At 43.6% G+C, this 25,054-nt stretch overlaps 1 protein-coding gene across 1 annotated transcript in view; it reads left to right on the top strand.

Moving 5' to 3' along the window:
* Positions 1-1,405, top strand: part of LOC307073450 (LHFPL tetraspan subfamily member 6 protein) — a 46,633-nt gene extending 45,228 nt beyond the window's left edge. The window contains exon 4 of the mRNA XM_079733298.1: positions 293-1,405. Coding sequence (XP_079589424.1) covers positions 293-411 — 119 coding nt within the window. The 3' untranslated portion in view covers positions 412-1,405. The remainder of the gene's footprint in view (positions 1-292) is intronic.
* Positions 1,406-25,054: the final 23,649 nt, after the last annotated feature.

The following is a 25,054-nucleotide window of genomic DNA, read 5'->3' as shown; positions in this document are numbered from 1 at the left end:
GTTTCTAAGCTAAATGTATAGGTTTACAGCATCAACTGGAGCCTTCAGACTTAGTTAAATTAATATTATAGTATTATCAACATTAACATCTAATTGAAAAGGAGGAAATGGGCCAAAATAAAAAATATGCAATTATAAACAAGTGAAACCAAATTTATCCTTGCATTAATTGACACATTTATATCACAGGACTGCAACAACAAAACCCACTAGTTCATACACACATCATACTGATGAGGTTGCTTTAAACTGACCCCTTCTCTCTCTGTTCTTCCTCCCTCTGCCTGCTCAGGGTCGTGTCAGATCGGCTGGGCGTACTACTGCACCGGGGCCGGGGCAGCGACGGCCATGCTGCTCTGTACCTGGCTGGCCTGCTTTGCCGGGAAGAAACAGAAGCAGTACCCGTACTAGAGAGGCGGTCCCAGATCCAGAACGACGGACCCAAACGCTTTGGGATTGGAGAGAGAGAGAGGGAGAGATCTCGGCTTCCTAGGACCCGTAACAGAACAGTATAGCACAGCGAGGCACCCTACAGCACAGAACCCACCGGAACCCCAGGCGCCATGGCAACAGCTGGGACAACCCCTGGATACGGTTCCCTTGACAACCCTGGAACTCTTTCACAGTGTAGCCTAAATTAACAATACACTCTGTATCCCTGAAAACCACTTGGACAACCCCTTATAACCGTTTCTCGGGGAACCATGGGACTGTGTCACAGTGCAGTGTACTGTAAATACACTCAGTTACCCTGGCAACTACTGGGACAACCCCTTGATAACGTATCCCTGGCAACCCCAGGGACTGTTTAACAGCGTATCATAAATACACAATACACATCTTTTCCCTGACTGTGCCCTGACACCGTTCCCATGACAACCCCATGGTACCGTTTCACAGTGTAGCGTAAATACACTAGCTTTACAAAACAGGTACTACTCCTGAGGTTTCTTTTTCTAAAGAAAAACAGAATAAAATAGACGGACCAATCCTCTTTGTATGATGGCTATGTAACTCTTTCTGTTTTTTCGAAGAGGGAATGATCTTTTAGTGTTGGAGCTGTTGTGGATGTCGTGATGTTGTACCCGCCCTGTGACAAAGCGAGTGCCGGCGTGGCTTCTGAGTCTATGTGTTTCTGCATTCTCCCCATCGGCTCAGCTTTGCCTTAACTACAGACTGAAAACGCAATAAATCTCACTGATAATCCACCCAGCACACATCCTGCATCTTAAACACAGCCATTTGGGATTATACACAAAAAAACCTGATTATAGTTTTATTTAACTTTACGTTTACTCTCAAGATGTGAGTTGTGTCTGATATTGTATTTTATCCTATTAGCACATGTTTTGTATTCACACACTATACTTTGACATTGTTTTTTGTTTTTGTAAATAAATGTTTATGGGAATACTATCTTGCAGAGTTGTTCTTTCAGTGTGAATGCAAAGGAGCTCTGGGACCGACATTCCTTCGAAGGGATCGTTCCCGTGACCTCTTGACCCCAGGGCGGGGTGGTGTGTACATGCAGGAGCTCCTCCTTCTCATCCAATATCTTCTCAAGGCCTATAGTCATGTTGATATGTGTGTTACATTGTCACTACGCATTATGGAACTATTACATATTGATTTATATGGGTTTGATGTCAGTTTAGACTAAACGTTTTGTCATAGGAGATAGCATGTCCCTATGTCCCTCCTTCCTAGTACTCTCAGTACCCCATGCACACCTTGATCATTATAAAACCACGTTTTATAATTGTCATAGTTTTCGAATGAGATGAAAGCTGTCTTTTAAAATGTACTAATTCCACTGTCAGCCAATAAATGCTGCAACTGGGTTCAATTGTAGCCAATATGCGTTCAAAATATAATTAGAAAATTAGAGGACTGACCGTTGACAGATATAGAGAGACCGACGGATGGATGAATACTTTATATATATATATATATTCTGTATCCAGAGGCTTCGGCCCTATCTAATGAAAAAGCTTATTTTCAGTAAATGATAATGGTTAACTGCCAAAAGGTGCAGGAAATGTTGTACAGCACACACACGATTAATTGATTAAAGAACTGCATATAATGGGTGAAAGTAACCACCTCTTTTGGTTCTACTGCTTAGCAGTGATTCATGGAAACCAGTTGACTGACCAGCACTCATCAACAGAACATCAGATGAAGAGTCTTATGCTCTACCATCTGAACTATCCAGGCTCTGGCATGACTTAAAATAAAAGATTGTTAAACACAGATCATAGTATATTACAGTGAGATTGAACTTAGTACATTTTCATTATTGTCATGGGGATAAGTTAAAGTGTAGTATCAACAATGAAAGAACAAATTCACAAGAGTAGTGACTGAAGTTCTCCGCCCTAAAGGCGTTGATCTAGTGTTCTGTGGTGTGTTTACCTGTGATCTTCTAGATCAAGAGGGTAAAGATGGGGTGGGTTTTTTCATCTGCCTTTTCCCTTTCTTTAAGCTCTTTGTTCTACCTTGTTTGATCATAATCTTGAAGGCACAGTTCTTTAGATAAGCTTTATAAAGGGCCTTGCTTCCATGTGTGGTGTTGATGAACCTATAGTGACCTCCCAAAGGTGGGCATGCCCTCTTCACCCAGATGTACCACGATAGATCAACCCATCGGCCCTCCCAGGGGACTGTACCAAACGGCCATTGATCTAGCCATCACACATCTGGGTGGACACTCCCACATGTGATGTCACTAAAGGATGGATTTTGAAATGGGGGGTCATTGTCTGAAGATCACACCTGGTGGGGCAAGTAGGGATAGGAACACAGTGGCAACATCAACGCTAAAATTTCATCATGTGTGCCACACATGTGAATCGATAGTTGAAGCTCATTGTGACCGCTGTGTTACTCTGTGTTGTGCATCAAAGCACGCAGTGTACACACCACTGCATTTTCTATTTTTGGTGTAAGTCATATCTCTGTCACTCACTCTCCACTCTCCTTTGATGAGCTCACGACGCTCTGCAGTCACTCAAGATGCAGAAGAGTTCAAAGACGATCATAGCTGCAGCTGTTCTCCGGGACAGCCGATGCCATTCGTTAGCGGAGGCTCAGGTTCCCTCAATGCAGGGGGTCCTAAATAGCACCCCATCCACGCTGTGAACTAAAAAGTTTCCTCTTTTTCTCCCTCGCTGTCTCTCTCCTTTCTTTCTTCACCCCCCTCTCCTCAAGCACTCCTCCCTGCCTTCATCCCCCTCTTCCTTGTCCATCTTGCTATCCTCTTTCACTCTTGCTCTCTTCCTCTTCCCTAAATATTTCTGTGTGCAATCTTCTCTCCCTCGTCTTTTCTTCCCCCATCTTTCTCTCCAGCTCCCTTTCTCTCCCCCTTATCTATATCCCTCGCTCCCTCCCACTTGCTGAATCTTCCCTTGACCTTGTTTTCCCTCCCATCTTTCCTCTTCCTCTACCTTCTCTCTCTCCCTCCCATTCATCTGCCTCCCTCTCGTTCTCTTCCACCCTCTCCCTCGTTCTTTCCATCACTGTCCCATCTCTCCCGTTTCCCTTGGCCTCTTCTTTTTCTCCACCTCCTCGCTCCCCTATCTCGCTCAGTCTTTCTCCTCCTCGCCCCTTGACTGTCCAGTCTCTCCCACTCTCCCTCTTCCCATCTTTCACACCATCTCCCCCTGTTAATTCTCCCATCCCCCCCGTCCCTCAGTCATGCCTCATCTTCTTATCTTTTCCATCTCCCCATCTTTTGCTCCGCCACCTATTCACCCTCTCCTCCTGTAGTTTCTGTCTTTCTCCCCCTCGCCCCTCCCTCCTCGCCTCACTGCCTTATCTCCTCTTCCTCATCTTTTCCTTCTCTACCTCCCTTCTCTCCTCCCCCTCCTCTATGCACTGGTTATGTTAATAAGTCAGTAAGGCTGCTCAGTATTCATGGCGGCGTGTGATCTGTGAGGTGCATGTTTATGTCACCTGCAGCAGTTGTTACCCAGATGTCAACCAGATGTTTAATCAGCCAACACTGATGTATTCAGGTCAGGCGGAAGGGGTCGGTTTTGCCCACAGAAGCAGTACCCCAACATCACACACACGCACACGTACGCACGCACACACACACAGACACACAGACACACAGACACACACACACACACACACACACACACACATTCTTTTAGTGACATCACAAGTGGGAGGGTCCACCCAGATGGATGATTTATAGATCAACCTACCAGCCTACCAAGTGGACTGTACCCACTGGTAGGCTGATATATTGAATAAAATGCACACATGGTGGGGATAATTTGTACACAATAATCGGCCTAAATACAATTTCTGGTTTGTAACAATTAGGTTTGTATTTTTTCAATTTTCCAGGAGTCTATTGCCATATTCAGCTGTGATGTGTAATAAAGTTGCAAAGTGCATTCAACAAATTATTATTATACTGTGTTATAGAACTAATATTTTATAGTAGTATTCTTATTGAGGCTTAGACCAGCTGTTCATGTACATGTTGAACTGAACCAAAACATGTATATCCAACTCTTGATGACATCATCGTTCCAAAGCACACAGTCTTAATCATAGCTTAACTATAACCACACCACATAGCTTAACTATAACAACCACACCACATAGCTTAAAAACACGTGCCTTGGTGAAAGAGCAGCTTACGTTAACCACTAAAGTGTATGAAGAAATAAATACTGTCTGACTTTAAAAGTGAGTCAGGGAGAGTAGTCAATGCGAGTAAGAATAGCCGAAACAGTCAATGACAATATTGTTCGAATTGACTTTAAGTTTGTATTTTAAATTCTTACTACCCGTGTTTTCTGATATTTTTTTGTCTGTTATTGTTATCGTCTACTGCTGTTACGACTCCATTTCCCATTGGAAATGAATAAAGTATTGAGCTATCGCTCATCAGGAAATTGTCAACCCCAACCTTCTACATTTAGATGTCCCTGACCGATCCTAATTTCAAAGTGCTTGATTAGAAGCGGATAAAGGACAATGTATGAATATGTACTGTACAGGAAGGGCTGGATGTACATTGAGACTTCTGTATAGTGAAGTACTTTCGTGTTCTAAAAGTTGTCCGCCCGAACAGGGACTTGAACCCTGGACCCTCAGATTAAAAGTCTGATGCTCTACCGACTGAGCTATCCGGGCTCCTTTTGACCGAACGAGAAAGTTCTTACAGCTAAAATCACTTCTGGTGAAACAGTATCTGCTGAGTCATATTTACACAGGGCTTCCAGCACATGCAACAAGGCACAGTAACGATTAACATAATTTAACGTGTTTATGGCAGGGGTTGGGGTCAGAGTTAGGGCTAATTGGGGTTTGTAAGAGGTGGGGAGCTTCAAAACCATAGACTGTATAAAATAAAACCACTTATTATGTTATATTATACCATGGTCTGGGGGAATACTCAATTCTGAGTAGCTGCAGGGTGTGCATTAACCCCTGATATACGGACACCTGCTAAGTAGTTCCAGTCAAATTGTCTGTTCAGCCTTCAAAACGAGAGCTGGTAAATTGTGGGACAAATTTCAAGTTATAAATATCTACACTTTATGTTGAAAGTATAGACCGTCATGATTCCCACTGAAACGAATGGAGAGGTGATTCGGTCTTCAAAACGAGAGCTGGTAAATTGTGAAAAATGAATTAAACTGTAATCAGACAACGCGGTTATATGCTATAGACCGTAGAGTATCTGTGGTATAAAGGCTGGGACGAATTTCAAATTATAAATATGTACAATACATAACGTTAGCTCTCTGGCTCATAGCTGAGCGGACTAGATTACCTCCCGTTGCCAAGTCGTAGCTAGGTTCCGTCCTATTTACTGGAGGAGTGAACAACATTTCCGTTGCATAAGAACCTAACGGGAGGGTAATGATTGTTCCAGGTATTAGTCAAACCCTCAGGCGTTACCAGGGAAACAAAGTTATGGCTCGTAAAAAACTTTAGATTTGGATTGTAAAACGCATGAAAATATAAATGAAGTCTTAATTTATTTTCTTTGGCAAGTGTCCATGGTATAGGCGGGATAATGCCTATACCATACCAATAATTAATGGACTTTACGGAGGCAACCGTCCTCCGCTGCGCGTCGGACAGTTCTAAGGCCTCTATGATATTATGATATTATCCTCTTACCTGCTGAAACAGGTGTACAGTTTTAAGTGTTGTAATACCAAACCTAGTAGTTTACTTTTTCATTTTGTTAGTTTATAAGTTCTGCTGATATTTGGTTACACGACCATAACGCATGAACGGTTTGGCTTAAACCTTTTTAAAGCAATCAAATATTCCCGTCAGAGGAGTTCAACATTTATCCATTATAAAACTTATTCGCCCGAACAGGGACTTGAACCCTGGACCCTCAGATTAAAAGTCTGATGCTCTACCGACTGAGCTATCCGGGCTCTGGTAAAATCCCTAAACGACGTTCAATAAAAAAAAACGCTTTTAGAGACCCAAGAAAGCTAAGACGTTGCCCAGATGTGTTTGAAAGAAACATCAACACGCGTTTTTGTTGCGTCCACACCCCCTCCCACATATACTTATCTGTGAAGCATCAGCTCGGCGTTGTGTCGAATGCCTTCACAGTCTATGGTTGACTGGTGACATCTGGTGGTCGAATGAGATGACCACAGCGCAGGAGGGCCCGTGTCCACGCTGAATGTATTTTATGATCTTCAACAGAGTTTTGAAACTGTTAAATAAAAATAAGACCGTCATTTAGAGAAAACAGGGGTCAATCCTTGTTTTTTGCCAGTCTCCTCGAACTTGTTGTATGTGAACGTTGTACAACTCTCCGACCTCAAGCTGCATAAGACACTGTGACGTCAGGACGAACACCGGTTTGGTAAGACACTATAAACATTTTGATGTATTTTGGAAAATCACCCTTTAACGTGAATTTTGAAATCTACCTACTCAGGTTTAATTTCTAGGAGATATCCTACAAACAAGGGATAACACACAACAATTTAGAATTGATATAACACACGATACATATCTTGTTACAACATGACAAGATGTCGTCGTCGTCGCCCCCCTCCCCCAACACCTTTCTCCGCTCCCAGTCCCGTAAAGATAACACATATAACACATCATCTCATTTCGACAGTCAGCAGCAACGTCAGCGTGTACATGCACATATTTACATGTCAAAATGACTTGTAAGGGCAAAAGGTGCAATGTCAAACGTATTTGTAGGATTATTGCGCAGTTAAAAACATGTTTAAAAGAAAATACTCACCATCAGCCAAAAAGTAGCACTAATTGACGGTTGTGGACGCGGGATCGTTATTCAGGTTGCGCATGCGCAGAACCACTAGGTAGCACAATTTGATAGGTAGCATAAATTGGTAGAACACCGGCGGAAAGGTGTAAGTTGATGAGTTGAGCTCAAAAAATGGGCTAAACATGATTAGCAGCAGAAATATGGGAGAATATGGCAGAAGGTTCCGAGACAGGGGAAAATGCTTACTGTTTACTTTTTTAGTCAAATTCTAATGGGGACACAAGTTATCAACCCTCTCCGTTTTTCACTCTTAATTCATAAGGTCTGTGGAGGAAAAAAAAAGCTTTCTCAGGCTTAACTGAAATTGGTTAGGTAGATCTAATATACTACGGGCCTTTATGATGTATTTTGTAGAATATTAAGTGGGGGCTTTACCAGGGTCAGTCTGCCATCTAGCGGCCACTTTGCACAGTGCAGCGCACGATTATTTACTTAACTCACGTCACATAGTTGGAGGAAAACTGCTCAGGCAGCAAATGTTTAAGCTTTGTGTATTATTAAGTACAAAATAAGCAGTAAATATTCGACGATGAGGTATTAAAAGTATAGTATTATTTAACGTTGATGTTTATGCGACTTCCACTCCAAATTCTGATTCTAATTTTTCGCCTTACAAAACTTGTTGTTTTAACCCTAACCAATTTGACCATTCAATAAAGAATTCCTATCTCCTATCTCTACAAGGAGTAGTGATGTTCTTATGTGTTTAATGTACGCCCAAGACATTACTAATGTCTGGTGTGTGTTAGTTTTGTGTGTGGTTGTTTTAATGAGTGAGAAGGCAATGTGTTTGTGTGTTTGTGTGTGTGTGTGTGTGTGTGTGTGTGTGTGTGTGTATGCGCGCGCACACACACACACACACACACACACACACACTCCTCCTGACCACACACACACAAATTCCTTCCACACTCAAGCACACATTTACTATTCATTCTAGTACACTCTTGTATATTTTCTGATCTTCTCATGTAACAATTTTGAAGCTGTCCTATAGAAACATCAGCTGCTATCTCCGCTACATCCCCCCACCCCACTCTCTGTGGTTCTCATAGGCTCACATCTGGCATGGTTGTCTGTTTAACTTTGTTCCTAAATAACCTTATATTCTAAGCAGCAGCCAAAACACTCTGGCTTTGCAATGTCCTGATATCCTCAAATTGATGCCAGGTGACAGGTCATTTACTATTCAATTTTCCTTAGAAACTTTTATCCAAAGCAGTTTAAAGTGAATTCTAGATAAACTGTATTAATGAGCAGGTACGTGGCATCTTACAACAAGGAGGCCTACATGTAGGCAGTGGAGATAGGGGGATCGAACACAGTACCTGGGAATGGAACACCATTACCCTAATACACTATCCTACCTCCTGATCATTTTAAATAGTGGCCAAACATCTCTGTCTTTGCATCATCCTGATTGGCTGAAGTTAGTATCAGGTCATCACGTACAAAGTTATGTGCACAATACTGGGATCTGTGTCTCTTGTTTTGGTGGTGTTTATGTGTTTCACGCATATATCACAACATTGGTCCCTACTATACTACTGAGTCCCGACCTAATATTCTGTTGTACTTGGAAAGAATTTGGACGCCTGTCATTAGTTATTATATAATGACGAGGTAAAATGCAAAAATTGTGTATAATGAAAAAAAATCATGAAAACTGATCTGAAAACTGATGTCATTGATTCAGTAGATGGTAAGAACACAATATAATCACTATTTAATAACTGCCTCTCTCAAATTGTGATGTGATTCAGTGTACCCTTTATCTGACTAATAAATGTACCTCACACCTTCACAGGGTTGTATCTGCAGTCAGATTGACATGCAATGAGATTTCATTCTTAAGGGTGGTTTGAGATTCTTAGAAAAGATCAAGGTGTGATTTTTAAGTCTGTGCAGGCCTCTGGATGCAATGCAAACCCATTTGCAATTCAAGCAGGCAAGCCCTACACTGCATTGTATAGGAAACTGCTAAGTTACTAGGCAACCATTGTTGGTAAGACGCAACTGATCCCCCTAATCATACAGCCCTGAGTAGCTTTCTAACACGATTTAAGCAAGTGCCACCAAAAATATTTTTAGTCACAACTCAACTTATTGCAGTTGCACATTGATGCTGATTGTTGTTGTTTTTTATATGTATACAGTATATATTGTGTTTCTCCAATATGCTGAAACATAAACACATTAAAGGTACACATTAAAGGTGCAGTAGTGAGATTTGAGAGTTGAAAAGAGAGAGAGACGACTAGGGCGGAAGATAACAACATTTCAAGCTAAACAACAAAAACGGTCGATCTCTGATCCCTCCCTCCCAGCTTTCTCCACCATTGAGGAATGCTGCATTTTCATGTACTTGTTATTGAAAGACAAGAGGAATACCCCGAACCAATCACAGACAAGATGTCGTGATTGGTCAGAAATGAGCCGGGAGCGGACTAAAATCAAATAAGCTCATACAGAGGGCCTACAGCACCTTTTAATCTAACCTTTCAGCATGTTGTGAAGGCAGAAAATATGTCGCTTACTGAACTTCATTCAGATGAGGGAAGGGCCATTATCAGTTTTTATAAAAATACAAATAAAAATATAATATGCGCAGTTATTCAATTTTGTGTCGTTAAACTTTTTTTAAAAGGCCTCCCTCTCCAGACGTTTATCTGACTATCTCTCTATCTGTGTCTATTTCTAATGCCAGTGTAGGCCCTGCGTACTCTGAAAGAAAAACAGCCTTAGGGTAGCCACATTTCTCTGGAGAATTAAAGGTCGAAGTGATTATGGATCAAGCCTTCCCTATACCAATGATACTCTTATTGATATTAACATTAATTAAAACACCTAATTTTACGCCATATAAATTTCAAACTAATTTGAGAGATACATTTTTCATGTTGCCAGTATTCAAGTATCATCTGTATAAAGGGGGTCGTGACATATTTAGTGTTGGTAGTCACCATGGCAACAGCACTTCAAGGCCACGGCGTGCTCCAATTTCTGTCCGTTTTCACACTGACATCAAAGGGCCGTGTGGTACTGTAAAGGTCTTTATGAGGTTGTGTGGTTAGATAATAAAGTATATATAGAATAATAAAGAATAAAGTAAAAAAAAATTATTAAAAAGTGCATCTCCAAAGAGAAACCTTACCCACACACGGCACGCACTACCCCCAAATGCGCACTTAGGTTTTTAGCTTGTTTCACCTGGCTGGGTGACCCAGATTCAGAATGAAAAGCAGAAGGAAAAAGTTTTTTTTAAATGGTACAATAATCACCTAACTATAACAAGTCAAGCAGAAATAACAAGATCAAAAGTCTCTGTACTCAAAGCAGGTTAAAAGCAGGACGTTCTGCAGTAGCAGTATTCCTTCACTTGAAAACGGGTTTTTCAAAAGGGTAAAAAAATCCTGTGGACTGTATCAACTGGTAGGCTGATCTTTTCCTACATAACACATACATCTGGGTGGACACTCCCAGTTGTCACATCACTAGAGGGTTGAAATGGTTTGCTTGTAACCACACCTGTTGGTGAAATAGGGGATCCTTTAACATAGTACTTATTAATCATCTACAAATATATATTCACGTTTGGTTAATGATGAGTAAATCATTAACTAACGGTCATAAATGAAAGTATGATGATTAGTTCATCATTAACGAAAGGCTTAAAATGACATATTACATGAAAAATTGCAAATAACATATAAAATATAGATTGTTATTTGGTGCTTCTTCTTTGAATGGACAATGGTGTTCAAAAAATGCAAAATCGTTTGTTTTGCTCAAACCTGGCCTAATGACCTTGTAAGCATTCAGAAAAAGCAGCAAAGGGGTTGCCGCATAACAGGGCATAACACACAGTGTCTACACCTCACACAAGACCCCGCCGCTTCAGCAGGATGTGGGTATTACATACTTGAGTCATCAGTGGCACAGCGATAGTGGGGACATGCCAACGGTTGGAACCGGGGTCAGCTATTCTGGAGGCCGAGCTGCCCTCGGGGGATGATGTGTGTTTAAAAGTCACAGTGCGCGCTTTATTAAGGAAGCATGTGGCCGGTTGGAATCCTTTATCGGAGAAACACACAGCGTCTCCCCCTGGGTCTATGGCTAATAATGAGCTGGCCCCCTGACAGCATTCAGTTGTCTTCCTAGAATAGGTTTGCTCCTCTTGTACCTTGCAATGCGGCCCTCGTGAAGGCAGCGGAGCTGTAGATAAGGAGGTCTGGTGGGGGTCTGGGTCCCAGGAGATAGATGGGTCCTCTGTGGCTGTTCATTATGGATTAGACAGAGAGCTCCTGTCATTGAATGAAGCCTTGTTAGTGGAGGACTGCCAGTTAATTTGATCATTTGGCAATTCTGCTGTTAGTGCTGGTAGTTTGGTCATTGGAAACAGGAAGGAGAGGATTGGAATTTTAGGCCAAGCACATTTTTTATTTTATTTTTCATTAAAATGAACACAAAAAGACAAGCTATATATAGTTCTGATATACTTGATGAATGTCTGCGCACTCTTATTGACTTACCCTATTAAGGCAAGTCAACTCAGCCTGCAAAATGTAGCAGAACCTTAGGGGGAAAAAAGGAGTTAGGAGAATAGTTAGGAGTGCAATGGGTGCCATCATTCACATATAGTATTACAAACATAATTTTAAGTCAAATGAAATAGAGAATGGGCATTGTGCGTTGTGAAGAAGGGCTCTGCGACCAGTCAGGATCAGGGACACACAGTGAAGCAGGCAGCATTAAAAGTCCCATGACATGCTATTTTATGGATGCTTTAATATAGGTATTAGTGGGCCACTAACACAGTATTGAAAGACGTTTCCGAAATTCAGCCGTGGTGCAGAGTTACAGCCACTCCGAGCCAGTCGCACATTGAGCTTCCCCCAAATGCGCTGTTTTGGTGTCTGTAGCTATAATGCAAATGAGGAGGAGCAAGGCGGGTCAAGGAGGAGGGTGGGGGTGTGGCCCTGAGCAGCTTGCAGCCACGGTACCAAGCGCTCTGTTTACAGTGGTGTATGGCGAGGTGCACACAGCCTCTAGCCGTGTTCTGTTAATATTCTAGAACACACGGGAGTCCTGGAGCTCTATATCTAAATAATATCATATTATACATGGATATTTATATTGTATAATATATATTATCACGGCCAAAAGCTGTGTGAGCCTCCAGACGATATTATGAATCTCAAACGACCGTGTAGGGTTCTCCGACGTCTCTTGTTCTTCCATGTCCACATCAATCTGAAGTAGACTGAACCACGACATGGAGGAGAAAGGGATTGTTGACCGCGGTTGTCTCCCGCCGGAGCCTTGCTGCCGAGGGATCACCGCCTCGGCAGCGGTCAGCGCTTAGGCACCACCGCCTCCTGCAGCGCCGAGGCGGTGGTCCCTCGGCAGCGGGAAGCGGGGCTCACGCGGGAGACATTCGAGGCCAACAATCCCTTTTTCCTCCATGTCATGGTTCATGTACATCAGGGAGTCAAAGCCAAAGTTCCTTTCCCCCAATTCATTCTCATCCATGTCTGAGATAACCCCCACTACGAGTCTTGTTGTGGAAATACCAGAGATGAGAGTCCGACGTGTTATGCGCCATAACACCAACAGCGTGTACAACACTTTGTGTGTACGCGTGTGTGCGACACACGCTTTACATTCCTGGAGCTCTATATCTAAATAATATCATATAATACATAGATATCTATATCATATAATACATATTATCACGGCCAAGCTGTGTGTGCCTCCAGACGATATTAATCGTGTTAATAGTGTAATCACACACACACACACACACACACACACACACACACACACACTCATGTGGCACTCGCACGGTCGTGTCTCATTGGCGGGCCAAATTCTCTGGGCGGGCCAGGGAGAGAAAGGGGAGGAGTTTAGATCCTTTATGACGACATGGGACCACATTCCAAATCAGCGCGCTTGAGCCTCCATTTTTTCAAAGGCGAGCAGAACAACTAGTGCTCGTTTTACACCGAACGCAAGTTTTAGCCACTGGGGAAACATAGGCAGGCTAGGGGAACTCATATTTATGTTAGAAAATCTCATAAAGTGAGATTTTTATGCCATGGGACCTTTAAGGTGCGGAGGGGCAGACACGCTAAAAGACATATAGATTACTTCCACTGCGAATGGACCTAAAGCAAATGTAGCAGCACTTAATGGATATTTAATTTGCCTCTAATGACCTTCTGCTGAAATGCGAAGGAGATAATAAGTAGATTAACGAGCACTTCCTGCTCTTGCAGGAATTATGGGGGGTGGGGGGGGGGCAGTACGCCTACTGCAAAGTATATCAAATAAGTGATTTGTCTTGGAAGGCATTGTTCTTCCCGGGCAATAAAGCCAGACACAGTGAGAGAGACAGCGACTGGGAGCAGGGTGAAAACAACAGTGAAAACAAACGGTTCAAAGTCTTTCCATTCTAAAAATTTAGTATGACAGGATCTTTTATTGCCTTGTTCTAACCTCATTTGTTCCAACAGCTGTCGCTTCCTGAAAGAAAACCCCCACGACAGTTGGATTCTGTTATTTTTCGACGCACGCTGACACGGTTTGAATGTGGGAGATTCAATCAAAACATCTGTCGTTCTCTGTGGCTTGTCAGTTGCATTCCCATCAGATGAAGGCTAGGGTTTCAGCCACACATGTTGTTTTAACCAATATTCACTTCAACATGCAACATGTACACACATTTAGATTTGGTTTCATATTACATACCGTGATCGTCATTTGAGTGAACCTTTGCTCTTTAGAGGCATGGTTTCTGCCTTGGGTCCAAGAAAATGCATAATATACTAATATTAACAATAGATGAATACTCAATTAATAATAATAACTCATATAATTACAAATTAGATTGATTGTTGTTTTTGTTCCTCCCCTCACACGTCATTTAGTTTCCCCCATCTAGTAAATACACTCCCCAATGTCTCTATCGGGGGAAATCCCCTTTGAGTTTTGATTCACCTTTATATTATATTGACCTTGGTCATGTTTATGGTCATAGATATCCACTACCTTTAACATTTATTGATGATTGTAATAAACCCCTTTAGGGCTAACCCTAATTTAACCTGCGCTGAGAACGTGTTACAACACACAGGTGTTACTTTTGCTTTAGCCCTGCAGTACTGTAAGAGCCTCACACAGTATACTTTCACCCCAGTCTAGTTCCTGTGTCACCACCAGACTCCAAAACCAGCTACTTCTTATCCTGTATCAATTGATTTACCAGAAACTACACTGACACTCTGTGTATGTGTGTTGGTGCACACATGTGTTTGTGTGTGTGCATGTGTGCACGAGTTTGTGTGCGTGTTTGAGTCTTACGCCCTTGCTATCTGTGACAGTTTTAGATTACAAATTCCCCATTGTGTCTGGCTGTCACCATGTTAAACAGCCCCCCGCCCCGGCTCGCTCCTCCTCATCCTCGTGGTTCAGGAAGCCCCCTGGTGCAGATGCAGACTGACCCCCCCTATTATCTGTAGTCTGGTCGCGTGAGTCTGGTCCAAACCGGAGTGGGCACACCCACCGCTCTCTCCTGCCGTGCTGAGCACCCTGCTCACAGTGGCACCACAGCCCTGGTTGCTCTGCTCCCTGTTCTCCGCGTTGAGCTCGTGTGGTTCATGGTTGAAGCTCAGGGCTTTTCAGTTAAAGGCATGCGGTAAAGAGACAGATGTGTGGGTGCTGGGCTGATGCGCGGCCGTGGATTTGACTCAGTGGCCTGAGTGTAGTTAATGTTTGTGCGTCATGGGAGCAGTGCTTCCTGTTCATAAAAAAGCACTTGGCCACTGCAGTCTCTCTCTCTCTCTCTCTCTCTCTCTCTCGCTCTCTCTCTCTATATCTCTCTCTATCTCTATCTCTCTCCCGGCTGCTGTAAACACTGGATTTGAGTGTGTTATGACTATAAAGCCGCCAGCCATCGCCGAGAAGAACATCCATTGTTGAGAGGCCCCCACAATAGAGACAGGGGCCCAAACGAGCGTGGGGTCGGTCGTGGAAGGGGCGCGATACATCAGGGGCTCCAAGGGGACAGGAAGTGGTGTCGGTACGAGAGACTAGGAAGAGGAGTCACCTCCGGTGTTCTCTGATCTCCGACCCTGTTGTTATGCGCCATTGACCAAGGCAACTGGGGTGTCCGCCATTTTACGGGACACAAGTACAGGTCACGGCCTACGTTGACCTGTCGCCCCGTAACCCACCACCCCGCCTCCTGCCCCCCCTCTGCTTCCTTCCTCGTGTGGAGTCATTAATAGATCAATAGCAGACAGACCTGAGCAGACAATCCAAGATTACACGCAGCACTGTGAGCCCTGGTGAGTTGGACGTGCACCACAGGTCAGGAGTGAGTCACTGATTAGCTTCTTGTTTGTTTGGTGTTTGTTTGGTGTTTGTCTGTCTTTTTGAGACTGTCTTTAAATGGACAGATCCTTGGAGTTAGATTTGATTTGTTTTCAGTTTCCCAACAAACACACACCTTTAACCATTTCCCGACTCCCTATTCATTCTGCCTGTTATCTTCGTGTGATTAATGGGTGCGTGCATTTGTTTGCATGCTTCTATGTGTGTGTGTGTGTTTGCATGTCTTTGTGTGTGTTTGTGTGTGTATGTCCCAAGTTCCTTCAGGAAGGGGGGGACTCATGAAGCATTCTGTTTGGATATGGTTGGCAAAGTTGGGAAATGAGATGTTTATAAGTGCAGCGCTTCATCACAATTAACTTCTTAACATGTTTCACGGCTCCTACCTGCTACGCAACTAGGCTGAAGTCTTGGCAATACAGACTCGATTCCAGTCTTGAATTGCCGTTGTGTCAGTGGTCCACAATAGGTGACTGGGTACATACGGGGGTGAACAAATGGAGACTCTACTATCCTATGAATCCACCTTCTCTGAAAGATCACCAAATCTCGCAGGAACACTTGAACCATAAACTCTAGCTACGTTGGACATCGTTTTTGACATTTTTTTATAACATTTTCCAACACAATAGCAAATGTTTCTCATGTTGTCCAGTGAACACACTCCAAGGTCGTTCCCCTTATCTTCCACTTGACCTCCCATCCCATTGGCCTTGCATGACCCGAACCCCATTGACCGTTCTTGATCTCAAACCAGCGTAATTACTAATCTCAGTCACAGTGTGATATCAAACCGGTTTGAAAAAAACTTTGCCCTTCCAACCTGACAGTGGGAGGGGGGGGGGTCTCAGAACCCATGTTCTGAGACCCCTAAACTAGACGACATTCAGAGCCCACCCCCCCTTCCGACTGAGTCTGCCAAGTCAGATGGCCCTCGTATTGGCCTTTAGACCAAACTCTGACCCTAGGGCCACACACCCTGACCCTACAACCCCAACAAGAGCCAGATCCAACTCCAAAACATCTAGTGGTTAGTCCAGAATACATGAGTCAGTAAACGTTAGTCAGTAGTACTCCACATTGCAGACGGAACCACAAGAAGATGTGTGGTATGTGGTGGTGGCCAGCATAGCTTACCGCTGAGCGCTGGGCTTACATGAAGTAAAAGGCAGGAAGTAGTGAACCACATCTTCACGGAAAGCCCCGGATAGCTGATACTGGATTATTCTGGTGCTGAGGACAACGTTCTTTGTTGACCTTACCAAACAGTCACACACAAGAAACTATTGCCATAAAGAAGGCCTAAACACAGAGTCAAAAAAACTAGCTGCCTTAAGATGCAAAACATAAGCTTTATTGACAAGGATGCTGACACAAAGGTGGAGGTAGCTCAGAAAAAGGGTATTAAGCTATTTTGTAAAAAATAAACTTATAATAAAGCTTTTTTTAAATATTGTGTTTCTTGATTTTGTTGTTTTTGGTTTGAGGGTGGGTCAGGTTGTCGGAGTCAGAAACCAGATTGTTTTCTGTTGAGGAACGTAGGGGAGGGTGGTGGAATCTTCAGGGAGGAACCCTGAGGCAGAATAGGATGACCTCGGCACCACCCTGGGCCTGGTCTCTCTGTGTGTGGTAGTGAATCGTTGGAGAGAGCTATGCAGTTTAGCTTGTCCCCCCCCCCTCTCCCCCTCCCTCCCCCCGTCTCTCGTTGTGCTTTGTTTGGTATACTCATTAACAGGGGCTTGGTGATTTGGGGACCTGGGCCGGTACATCCGCTTATTCAACTAGCAGCCACCTTGGTTCTTATATCCATATATTATATTCTCACATTGGTTCTAAATGCTGTTTATTAGTGTTAAGACCCAATATGGACACTAGGTGAATAGCTCAATAAATATGCATTCTCTGCAGAGCTCTATAAATTGTTGGGTGTTGTGGTTGGGTCCTGTGTTAATCTATGCCACTCCTACGTAACCATGGCCAAATCAAAGTCTGGACATGTCCCTGGTCATTGAGTAGCAGTCTGAAACCATGGCCTTTATATCGCTGTTCAGACACTGGTGGTCGGTCATGCTGAAACGCAGCGTGAAAACACAATTATATCACCCCTCCCCACACCCAGCCCCTGCTTCTGGTTCTAAAGCTGGACTCAACAGCTGTATGATCCACACCCGACAGATGCACATGTTCTCATATCACCCAGCAGAATAAAAGGAGTTAGGCGGAAAAGGGGGCTCCTGTTACCTACAACCTATGACCTTTGCTCCAATGCCTCGGTGGAAGGGGGGCGGGGTTGGAGGAGTTTGAGGAGTGGTCACTTAATTTAAAGAACACATTATTCCTTTGGAAGTCCCCAGTGGCAGTTGTGGCACCCGCCCTGAAGGGATCCGTTGGCCAGTGGTTACACCCACGCCCTCCCAGGAAACGCACTAGGATTATCTGGCAGGAAAAAGCCATGCTTAAAGCCATGCTTAACGGCCTAACAGCTTCACATTGCAACACTTTTTGTTTTGTCTCCTGACCTGGATCTATCACATCTTGTTCAAACAGAGAGCCAGTGTGTCTGTGGTTAGCAGAAAACTGCATGTTCTCAATCACTCGATATCTTCCAGCATGCACAGCGAATAGATCAAGAGATAAGATGTTAAAACTCCTGTTTAGGGGTCCTGGTAGGAGTGTGTTTCACAAGGCACTTGGGGCGCTACCACTGCGAGCCAGCTGTTCAGCCTCATCTGAGCTCGACCAGACAGCCCTGCATGTACAGCGAGACACCCGTCAGCCAAGACAGTAGCCTCAGGCCTCTGGTCTCCGTTTTGGAGCGGGAGTTGTTTTTTTTTTGGTCAAACTTGGAGGGTCAGGGGACAACATTGTTTGAGGCTTGCTGTTCTATTATTTATGCTATGGTAATCCTGTTCAGAGTCTGGTTGTTGCTTTTAGGTACGGTTACCGTGTTAAGAGTCAAGTCTATCGTTTTATGGCTGGGGTCAAGGGTCATTAGGCTTTGGCTGAGCATTCTCCCCAGCCTTTATCAGGCGTTGGGGCCAGCCTCACAGAGCCAGAGTCAGACTGATTAGACTCTGGGGATAGGTGAGGCGGCACACCTGTTGTGCATATGGAAATGGTTGAGGATTGTATTCATTGTTAGACAGTTAGATGTGGTTTTGCCTCATGCTGTTTTCCCCCGCCCTGCCAGAGCCCCGTCTCTGACCCCCACTGTTGGTTGATAAATATCCCTGCTCTACTGCCGCTCCCTGCCGGATCTCTTTCTCGGACTCCCAGTTTTAGTTGATAAATATGTTTCACCTTCATCCTGTTCTCATCCTCCTCCCTGCCAGATGTCCGCCTCTAACCCCCTTTTGTTCTTCGGGCACTTGATCAACGAGTAACTGAGGGGGTTGGCATTCGTATCAAATGGCCTTTATTTTGTCTTACAGCCCAACAACAGATCCCTGTCCCTGACCCCCACATTTAGCTGATTAAATCCCCCTCCCTGCCAGACACTGGTTTCTCCTCCCTCCACTACACTACACTTGAGTTGATCAAACTATTCATGTGTACTCACCTTCAACATGGCAAGAATAATGGAAGAATAATGAAAGAATAATGGGAGAAGTAAGGTAGCCATGGAAGGACTCTGGTGGTTGTTTTGGGTATCTTGCATGAGCCCAAGAATAAAGTGTCGACAAACAGGGGGGTTATTAACTTATACTTCCATGGTTGGTAAATAATACTGTGCTCGCTCAGACCTCTTGCTTATGATGCTACAATGCTAACAATGCTAGTTAACGAGAATATTTCTGCCTGCAGCACGTCATGCACGAGGGAGTGGCTAGGCGCCCGTGATGCGGAAGCAAATCTCTCCTTGATGTTCCTCTGCGCCATTGAGCAGTTTTCATAGGAATGAATGGGCGGCCATGTTTTAGTCTGCTGTCCTTTTTTTAATAGGTCCATGCAACAGAGCCACAGGTGAGTCAGTACACTTCAGCAGTCGGTCTCAGTGTTTACAACAGGTTAGTAGTGAGCACAAGCTCTAGATTTCACTGTCTTTATTATATGTCAGCAATTTTTAGATGATGGTGAAGTCATTGACCGGTTGGCCGAAGTCAGACCAAGGAGGTAGGCCTGCCCACTTATGCTCAAAGGACAAAGGCCCAAATAATGGAGCAAGAAACAGTCAGATAGCAACAGGGAATGAAGAAAGGCAATTGAAGAGTGAAAGTAAAAAGTTAAGTGCAAACAAGAAATTAACAAAGAAAAAAAAATACAAGGTTAATAAGAAACAAATGAAGAAAAACATGTAAAGAATACATACATGACTGTGTGACTCATTAAACATCTCAATGTTTAATGAGAAGCAGCTCCTTGCAGCTTTTTTTTTTGTTGCCTGTTTCATATCCTGATTTCAAATGAGATTTAAAATTATGTAAGTATGATTGCAAGATATGAATAAAAACACATCGTATCGTATTGTATCATAATTCAATTCAGACTAGAAGTGAGGAAATCATTCTAGTCACTAATGGTAGTTAGTTATTAGTTGGATGTCCCATGTGCTTTACACTAGGAACAAACATGGGGATTCCAGGGGCATCTCAAAATAAAGTAGCCTAGTCCTTCTAGATAGTCCTTCTGGCAAGAGAATAAACGGGTTTTAAAACATAACCAGACTGTTTACCACCTCAAGTGAATTAACCTATCCTATCCCCAGTCGTATATGTATATATATACATATATATATATATATATATATATATATATATATATATATATATATATATATATATATATATATGTACGGTCAGTCTCGCTTGTATTCATTTTACTCTGAAATAACTTCAATGGAACTTTAGATGTTTGGGAATAAGCAGCACAGCAGTCAGGTAGCTATTTAAAGCTATAATAAACGGGGTATTTAGTTCATTTAGGTTAAGCATTATGAAAAAAATTGCATTTGCAATAAAGCATACAAAAAAGAAATGCCGGGCTAACCCCCGGATGCTTCAGAAACCTAGAAAGGCCCCTGGTAACAAAGTATTGACTTGGCATTTTTGGAAGAAAAGGACTTGGGGAACTTGGAAACCTTGATATTTTTAACAAACTTCCATCACCCCACACACTGGTGGAGGCGCTCTTATGCCAGCATTGAACATCTTCTCCACCTGGAACTGCTTGCCAACGCCTGATAAACTGGTTGGTACAACAAAAGCCTGTGTCTTGTGTGTCAAAGGAGCGCAGAAAAGTGGCGTAGCAAATCAACTTGAGGCCATTGGCGTGTAATAGGGCCACAGCCCCAGTATTCAGTTATGCCTTTTCAATGTAATTGCGAATTTTATAGTTGTTCTCTAACAAATGGGATTTCTGAGTGATTGCATATAAGGTGATATGATTTGCGGGAACTCTCTGGGTGAAGTGAAATGGATCAGTTCCTAAATGAAAAGGAATTTATGTTTGTCATGACACGTTTCCTTTTCTGACGTTTTCATAATTCCTCGAATATGCCTTCAGGCAGGCTAATCGTAAAATCATTGGAGTACGCACACATGCAGTTAAACAGACGTTGTTCTGATGTGGTGTTGTGTCACTATTGCCCAACCAGGGACACTCAAACAGGAAGCTGTCTATGTGAGTGGGCCCGCTTCTCAAGTTATGGCCTGAAACCGAAACAGAGAAACCATCACTTTATTCAACAGGCTTATTAGCACACAAACGCATGCAGACACATGCACCCACCCATACACAGAGCGCACAGTGAGCAGTGTGCCCGCATATCGCCTTCCTGTTTGTCTTTGCACCGGTAGCAGCGTTACCAAGGATACACGTCATGCCAATATAATGAGACAACAACACACAGGTTTGGTTCCACATTAAAATCTTAAACTTTATTCCAATATGTTTCTCTACAGTTCAGTCCTATTTCAATAACAAGCATTGTGGTGGCTCACCCTACATAAGGAACAGTATTTCTACACCACAGGGTTTGTTGTGGGAGCACGAAGATCAAGTTGTTTGGGCTTGAAAACACAGTAATTATATGTACATTTATTAAATTTATAAAACAGCAACAGTTGACCAAAGTGCTAAAAAACAAAAACACAAAAAAACAAAAACAAAGATAAAACAAACAATAATAAAACAATAGGTAAGATAAGATTTACAAGATAAGACAGTCTTAAGAAATGTCTCAGTGGTGAGGTACCCTTAAGGTTGCAGATGGTCAAGTTTAGGGAGCCGGTAAGAGGTGGTTTAGTTTAGGTACTATGTTGCAAATGGGTCTAGGTATTAGATAAAGGATGGTTGATATTGGTAATTAGACTAGAGATGGTTGAGGTAAAGGTTTGGTGTGGTAAGGGAAAGGTTTACGTTTTTTTGGGAAAGCTATGCATCATGGGAAAAAGGGTATGTAGTTCTAAATAATAAAACCAGGCAAACATCTGTCCCTTGTGTTAATACAGACGACTGGATGATGGAGGATGGAGTAGGCTGGGCTGGGCTGGGGACGAGATGGTGGACTTAGTTAGCGCTGGTGACCTGATGACATTGTCAAGCCTGTAGTGCAACGTGACATCATCAATCATTCAATCAAGCCCATGCCAACAGCATGGAGACAATGGATGAAACATATACAGTTTTAGATTTAATTTTCAATAATGACTTATTACAATCGATTGCTGATAGATTGAGGAGGCATTCATGTTCTCGAACAAAAGGGATTCAGGAGTAGGAATGAGATGACTTGGATACTGGTTAAACATAAAACATGTTTTCCTGCAACCAGTGCAACCGTTAGCGTGTGCACACATGCACACATTGTTCTGATGTTTGTTGTGTCATGTCATTATTTCACAACCAATGGCACTCCACACACCACTGTGTGTGTGTGTGTGTGTGTGTGTGTGTGTGTGTGTGTGTGTGTGTGTGTGAGTGTGAGTGTGTGTGTGTGTGTGTGTGTGTGTGTGTGTTTGTGCCCCAGGGTTTATAACAAGGGTGCACCTTCTACAAGTTATGGCCTGAAAACGAAAGAAAAGCAAACTAACACACACACACACACACACACACACACACACACACACACACACACACACACACACACACATACACACACACCAAGCATTAAACCCATCAGTACTAGCCCACCAACCCTAACCACCCAGTGCTGTCATTTCCCACCCACCGTTCCTTGTGGGCGATGTGCACCAGGGCTGCCAACAGGATTAATGCTCGGCTCTTTATTCAGTAAACAGAGAGAGCTTTATCAACACACTGCCCCACACTCCCTGCTCCATTCCAAAGTCTTTATGTAACAGAGGAGAGCTGCTGGTCAAAGTAACCCCCTCCCCCCCTCCCCCCTACCCCCCCCAGAAGACACAGATAAGAGCTGCTTACAGTGTGGAGGAGAGACAGCATCAGACAGGGCTGCATGTGACTGGAGCTGTCTGTGTGCTTAGCACTATCGTGAGCCCTAGTAGGCGCTAGGGCCTTTTTTACACTATTGTAGAGTGGTGGAAAAGCAGCGTAAAGACAGCAATCTGAACCAGTGAAAAGGTATAGGAAAATACAGTTCCATACAATGCAGTGTTAAAGCTTAAAAGCCGATTCGAATGAAAACACGTCTGCATCAACAATGAGGCCTAGGTTTGACCCTATGGGCCTTCCATTCTAGTGCGGGCGCTAGTATTGGGAACAGTGTGGGCTAGTGGGGGCAGTGTGGGCTAGTGTTTACACTAGTGTGAGCAGTGTTTTCGCTTACGCACAAACTCATCCCAGAAAACTGGTTATTAATAAGTTGATGGATGGTGTAGTTGTGTTGGTATGATAAGGGTTGCTATGTTTGATGGTGTGGCGCTAAGCAGTTGTATTTGTGTCACTACTGTAGCTGTATTTCATTGACTAGGTTTTATGTGTCTGGGTTTGATTACAGTGGTTGTTATTGTGTTTGCGAAGCTGGGCTTGTGTTTTCATAACAAGAGGCTGTGCGCTCGATTAGTGTTGTATTTGCGTGAATAAAGGGGTTGTTGTGAACCTGCGGGTGTGTTTTACGACTAGGGATGTTGTGTTTGTGTAACGAGACGTGTTTGTTTTTTTGTGTTACCGGGACTAAGTGGTTGTTGTGTATGTGTGAGTAGGGTTGTGTTTGTGTGTACGGAGAAGTTGTGTTCGTGTAACTAGGGGCTGTGTGTGTGCGTGTGTGTGTGTGTGTGTGAGACTAAACCGCAGTTGTGTTTCTGTGGCTAGCGAGAGGCGTGTGTGTCTCCAAAGTTTCCCGACCAGCTCAGCGTTGAAAGGCGACGATCAGGGGGTCTCCCACACCGCCCAGCGGGTCTCCCCCTGACCCTGCACCCACGGGCCCCCCGGGGCCGTCGGCACACAGCCAGTCTGGCTTCTCCGGGCCCCTCAGTGCCTTTATAGACTAATAAGACATGTTTCAGGAGCCCACTGGGCCCTCTCCATATTGGGGGGGGGGAGATTAAGAGGAGGGATGTGGAATGTGAAGGAAGTATTATGGGTCTAACGTGTGGGAACAGACAGTTAAAAGGCTTAGATCGGCCATATCGTTCTAATTAATGTTATTTCCTCCCAAACAGCTTCCTGTGAGGCAGAGAACATGGGTGGGTTAGGTACGGTAATGCACCCCCCCCCCACACACACACACACACACACACACACACATACACACACACACGAGTGCGCAAACACACATGCATGCACACCCTACATACACTCACACACATGAGACATAGGTATATTTCCTTGTCATGTGATTTAAGCTGTGAAGTCAATTTCGAGTGGAAACCACACACACAGGCATGTGAACACACACACACACACACACACACACACACACACACACACACACACACGCTCAAACACACACACACACACGTTGGGGTCTAATGCAGGGCCCCGGAAGAGATTGATCCGGCCCCGAGTTTGTGGACGCGCCGGTGGGTCTGTGGTCGGTGAGATCTTCAAAGAACCTTCCAGAAGCACGGTTGGATGATCAGATGCACGCACTGACAGGGAACAGCAGGTCCAGTCCAGTCTAGGAGAGTCCTGTCCAGTCCACTAGAGTATAGTCCAGTCCAGTACAGAACAGTAGTCCAGTACAGACCATGAGTACAGTATCGTACAGTACAGTATATTACAGTACACTGTATCCAGTACAGAAGTGTATAGTACAGTACAGTATACTGTATCCAGTATAGTACAGTATAGTACAGTACAGTATACTGTATCCAGTAGAGAATTGTATAGTACAGCCCAGTCCAGCTTCACTACGCGACTCAGACCTCTTCCTTAAAACTCTTTTAGAGTTGAATGTATATTTATATATATTTTTTTATAATTGTACTTCAAATCAAACAC

This window comes from Pollachius pollachius (assembly GCF_949987615.1).
Source record: "Pollachius pollachius genome assembly, chromosome: 3".
Lineage (NCBI taxonomy): Eukaryota > Metazoa > Chordata > Actinopteri > Gadiformes > Gadidae > Pollachius > Pollachius pollachius.
The sequence above is the reverse complement of the archived record's forward strand: the minus strand, read 5'-3'. Positions and strand labels throughout refer to the sequence as shown.